This window comes from Limulus polyphemus, unplaced genomic scaffold, assembly GCF_000517525.1.
Source record: "Limulus polyphemus unplaced genomic scaffold, Limulus_polyphemus-2.1.2 Scaffold804, whole genome shotgun sequence".
Lineage (NCBI taxonomy): Eukaryota > Metazoa > Arthropoda > Merostomata > Xiphosura > Limulidae > Limulus > Limulus polyphemus.
The window spans coordinates 256836-262758 of NW_013666414.1; the positions used below are offsets into that span (position 1 = coordinate 256836).

Genomic DNA, 5923 nt, shown 5'->3' on the forward strand with positions numbered 1-5923 from the left:
AACCTCGTCATTGTAACTTCTGTATTGTTAGCCAGGCACGGGTGAAAGGTCAATATACAAAAATAATAAATATGTATAAATGTATAATGTTATGAAATTTAATCTATTTTGTCTAAACATTTATGTTTTCATGTTATAATTTATGTTCATTCTAGAATGAAAGAGGCATAATTTATATTTATGTCCTAATTTTTTTATGGTGGTTGTGAGATTGGTCAAATCTACCTAACCCATACAGAGATTAATTACAGAAAATAATAGATAAAATATAAAGCTTTTTCTTAAGAAATGTTTGATAACTACCTGGACATTATAAAGATTTTGAATGTGAAGTTTCAACATTTTCTGGTACATAAAATCTGAAATTGAAAATTACTTTGCATGATAGATAGGCAAGATGTGGGGAAAAAAAGGAGAAAAACATTGCTTTATAAACTTTAGGACTTAATAAAAAAAATTAAATATTTTGCATATGAAAGCATTGTAACGTTTACTGATTATCTGCTAAATTTCGTTAACATTCGCTTTCTGATTTAAAAGTTATAGCATGAAAACTATAACAAGCCAGGGCTGAAAGAGTTAAGATTTGTAAGGAAGGACTTAAAATTATATGAAACCTGCAGATTAAAGTTGGTAAGCAAGGAATTAAAATTATCTATAACCTGCAGATTAAATTCCTGACATTCTTGTGACTTTAGATAATTTTTTAGAAGAACTTTTCCAAAACTTTTCACATGAGACTTTCAATAATAGACGTCTTGCAATTATCAAGTAAAATTTCCAAAAAGGCCAACCCTGTAACAAAGTTAATTTCAAACAAGATCTTTTAAAAAATGTCCAATGATCTGAATATATGTATGTAAAGACTTCTAAACTCCCACTTTGTTGTGACTAATAAAAAATACTTTAGTGCAAGTGCTATGTTGATTGGTAAACGCACCACTTTTGATAATAACTGTGTTGAGTATCTGAGGATAATTATACAGGAAGACTGGTTTTAATTTTTGTCTTCTCATTAATAGGATTAATGTCTACACACTAAAAGTTCGCCGTGTTCGTTCTTGTTGAATTGTGGGTTGTTGTGAAATAGACAGTTCCTGTACCTTAGCAAGTAACTCTTCTCTCTGCTGTCTTTCTTTTTCTTCAGCTTGTTGGAGCCAACACTAAATATAGAAAATGTTATTGCTATGTAAGCTGGTTGTTCATTTCCAGATGCATGGTGACAAATATAAACTAATGATACCTTGAAAAATGTCTCAAGTTCAACAAATCTTTATCATTGTTCAACCTTATGATTCTTTAGAAATTATAAAACGTTCCACAAATGTCTAGCATTTCTCATCATCTAAGTACAATATAATGATTCCCTGGAAATTATAAAAAGTTCAACAAATGTCTATCATTGCTCATCATCTAGGTACAATCTAACGATTTCCTAGAAATTATACCAAGTTCAGCAGATGTCTAGCACCACTCATCATCTAGGTACAATCTAACGATTTCCTAGAAATTATACCAAGTTCAGCAGATGTCTAGCACCACTCATCGTCTAAATACAGTCTAATAATGCCCTATAAATTATACCAAGTTCAGCAGATGTCTAGCACCACTCATCATCTAAGTGCAATCTAATAATGCTCTATAAATTATACCAAGTTCAGCAGATGTCTAGCACCACTCATCATCTAAGTACAATCTAATAATACCCTATAAATTATACCAAGTTCAGCAGATGTCTAGCACCACTCATCGTCTAAATACAGTCTAATAATGCCCTATAAATTATACCAAGTTCAGCAGATGTCTAGCACCACTCATCATCTAAGTGCAATCTAATAATGCTCTATAAATTATACCAAGTTCAACAGATTTCTACTTCAATACTTATTAGTATCACTCCATCAGCTGATACAAAGTAATAAGTGTAAGCCAGAAACATACACAAGCTAGAATATTCAAAATTCAGACACATCTTTGAAGAAACACATTTTCATCCTATTTTACAAGGAGGATGGAGAAAATTATCCTCATACTTATATAAAAACCACTAACACATAAACCTACCTTCACTTCTTCAGCATACATTTTGAGGCTAAATGAGAACTTGGTGCGAGTACGAGTTCCTCTGTAGAGTATATATTGTTCTGTAAGGTTGTGTGTATAGTGAAGAAGTTGTGAGATTGAAAGATTAGAATGAGTGTAACAGAAGTCTAGTTCTTGACGAGTCAATGCCACATCTACTCGAACCAAGCTGTCCTCTGGAAAAGGGGAATATGTTAATATCTATCAGTTTCAGGGTTTAAATACATTCAATGTGATCTTTTGACACATCACCATAAGAAAACCAAAAACATAATAATGACAAACATACACTTGTAGAAGTATTGACTGTAAACTTTACCAGGTTGTTATGAACTACAAACCTGCCCTTGAAGTTATTATGTTCTGCAAAATGTTTACTTTCTATTCCAATAAAGCAGTATTCTCGGACATATAAGCAGGATAAAATATATCAATAACCTATAATCCAAAATGCAAACATCTAATAAGAAATAATTTAACTCAAGTCAAGAATGACTGATAAACACTAAGCATCAGAGAAGGTCAACATTAAAAATGCACATTGAAAGTGCTTTCTAATTACATGAATAACAGCTATATATATAATTAGCTCCAAACTCCAAGGATAAAAAAATATGTTTGGTTTGGATATTTACAATATACTACACAAAAGCTATCTGCATTAGCCATTGTTAATTTTGAGCTGATACACGAGAGGGAAAATATGTAGTCAGTGGTCGCAACCAGATATTCTTGGGTCACTAATCCTATAATAGAATTTAACCATCACTCTTACAAGGCACATATAACCCCAAAGTACAGAGCATGATTTTGCTGCAATAAGACAGAAACAATGAAACCCCAGATTCACTGTCTAATGTACTAAAAACAAAGAGCCACACCCAGCCCATAACAAATCTGAAATCAAAACTATCACTTGTGCTTTAGACTTCTGGGATTTTTTTTCTTTGTAAAGTTGTCACATATGCATCTAGCCTTCTTGACATTCCCCTGATAGAAAAATTTCCAATACAACTTGTGCAATCCCAAGCTGACTGTTATGTGTCTCATAAAACTATAAGTTTATTAAAATATCTTGAATTTTCCACCAGTTTAAGTTGACCCAAAATTCAGCAACTTTAATTTTATAGAATTTTTCTTTAATAAAGTCCATAATATATCCTAACACATTTTTTTTTCTATCTTACATTCAATACTTGACCCTTTTAATCAAAATAGACATTATATACTCTGCTGATTTTCTAAATATTATCATATTACACATGGTATTTGTCCAGTCACTTAACAAAATAGTAATTATTTTCAGATATTACTTGTGTCTGTTAAGACTAATGGAGTATAGGTAAACAAACACAAGTGTATACTTACTGTCCATATCCCCCATCTTTCGTTTATACTGAATTCTAAACAAGAAGGCCTCAAGAATGAAAGCTATGATGATATTTATAACCACCTGAAATACAAAATACAACACTTTCACTGACCCATTTGCATACTAAAATGTTAATTCTATAGCATGTTACTATGTATGTGGTAGATTGAGTGTAATGAAAATGATATTCTTGAACTGTAACATACAAAGTTATGTAGTGCATAGCCAGACTTTATGATTCTTTTTCATTTTGACTTTCATTTTCAATCCTACCATGGAAACATCCTTTTTCAATCTCTTCACAACTGCTAACTATATTGCAGGTAAAATGTAAGTATCACATTTCATTCATTGACCAACCCATAAGCTTTTAATTCTCTGTATACAATGTCCATGTCCATCTTATTTATACTACCTGGCCTAGCCTAAAAACAACATTATTGAACTGGCTACATATTTATGCAAATAACAACAAAGAGCTTTTCAATACCTGAAAGACAATTTTGTTTAGAAAACTTTATTAAGGAAATTGTGAACTCCAAACTGTATCACTAGTAACTTGACAATCTGTTCAATGCTGTCTCCACAGTGGTTCTTCTTCTTATTCTGGTACAAATGAATCACTAATTTCTTCCCCCCTGGACAGTCTTCAGTTTATCAATATCATTTTAGCTTTCTGGTCCACTAGATTATTTTACATTAACTATATCTGTAGGTTTGAGAATTTTAATGGACTGCAACTGTCTGTTGAAATAGAAAGGAAATGACGTTTTGACTTCTATACCGAGGCCTTCTCGATGTCACTGGAGATACTTATGTAGCGTCTTATAAAGGTAAGCACGGCCATGTGATAAAGCTCAAGTCTTGTGTGTTGAGCAGGTGTGGTGATTGGTGGGTGTTGTGAATAGGACTGTAACATCATCCATATTATATGTAGAGTTTGTTGAGGGTGGTTGTCCACAGGTTGCTGTTGTGCAAACCATTGTCTCTGTTGAGTTCAGGTTGATGGAGCTTTATGTAAGTAGCTTCATTTACTTTTTCCCTTCCAGTTGAGAGTTTCGTCTAAAATTCTATGTTGATCCCACTTTATGATATGTCCTGTTTTGTAGTTATGTTCAGCTAAGGTCGATTTATTTAAATGTGTTAGTCTAGACGCATATTTATGTTGTTTTAATCTTCGTTCTATTGTTTGACTAGTTTCTCCAATGTAAATGTTGTTCTGTGAACATGGTACTTCAAAGGTGAGTTCTTTTTGTTTAGACTTGTTGTTTGGTTGTTTAACTTTAGTAAGGATGTTTCTAAATATTTTCCTCAATGAACTTCAACATTAAATTTCCTGCAAAATCTTTTAGTTTTTTTTGCTTAACTTGGAAATGTAGGGTAGAGAAATGATCAATTTGTGTTGGACTTGGTCTTGTTGTGAGTGTTGGAAGATAGCTTCTTGGTGTAAAACTGGAAGAGTATCTGTTGTTTTAAAAACTTATTTAGGAACATTAATTCTTTTTCCCCATAGTCTTCATCACAAATATTTCTGGATCTGTGAAACATGACACATTCAACAGCCTTTGAGTAGTTATCTTATAGTGTAAGAGTCTTTTAGTGTGGATGGGGTTTCTTATAAACAGAAGTGATGAGATTGTCATCATTTCAATGAATATGTATGTGAAGAAATGGAAGGGTCTTATTATCATAACTGCATGGTAAATTGCATACTGGGGTTTATATAATTTAAATGATGGAGAAAATCTTCAAACAATGATAATTCATGAGACCAAATAACAAATGTGTTAACAACATAGCATTCCTAACTCTTAGGTTTCAAGTTATTTGTTGGGCACTGGCTTCAAAATCTTCCATGAAAATATTACTGAGAATGGGTGATAGAGATGATTCCATAGGAAGGCCACTAGTATATCCTTAGAATGTTTAGGCTGTCTACATTGAGATTTGGGTGAAGATGTAGTGACCTGTCTGTTGTTAATCTCTTGAAGGACAAGGTTGACAGGAATGTTGTGGAATATATTAGTGACATCAAAACTGACCAAAACATCAGAAGGTTTTAGGGATTTCTACAAATATTTCTGCATTCTTGATTCTGGCTGATGAATTAGCAGTTAAGGGATTAAGAAGTTTTCCAAGGAATCTGGCTGTTTTATAGTAAGGAGAGAGAGAGAGAAAAAAGACAAAAACCCTAAGACTCCTCCAAAATGTAATAATTTTTTTTTTTCATTTCCATAAGCAAGAAATGGATTTATTATGTTGGGAGATATAATACTGATATTACAGGTTAATCTATTATTTCTATAACATCATGTTAATATAACTGGTATCTCAAGTATGTTAATATTGATCTGTCAAATTTAATAGTACTATAAAATCAGGTCAGTCTAACAGGTGTCTGAAGAATGTTAACATTGATCCGTTATATTTAATAGGAATATAAAATCAGGTCAGTCTAACAGGTGTCTG

The 5923-nt window shown here is 32.3% G+C and overlaps 1 protein-coding gene across 3 annotated transcripts in view; it reads right to left on the bottom strand.

Moving 5' to 3' along the window:
- Positions 1-544: 544 nt before the first annotated feature.
- The window catches only part of LOC106460613 (two pore calcium channel protein 1-like), a 91820-nt gene continuing 86441 nt past the window's right edge, over positions 545-5923 (bottom strand). For 2 of the 3 annotated variants that reach the window (XM_022387383.1, XM_022387382.1), the window contains exons 22-24: positions 3451-3535; positions 2065-2258; positions 545-1163 (exon numbers count right to left, since the gene is read on the bottom strand). In XM_022387383.1, the coding sequence (XP_022243091.1) occupies positions 1032-1163; positions 2065-2258; positions 3451-3535 (411 nt within the window). In that variant the 3' untranslated portion in view covers positions 545-1031. The remainder of the gene's footprint in view (positions 1164-2064; positions 2259-3450; positions 3536-5923) is intronic. The other variant, XR_002610801.1, reaches the window with a different exon arrangement.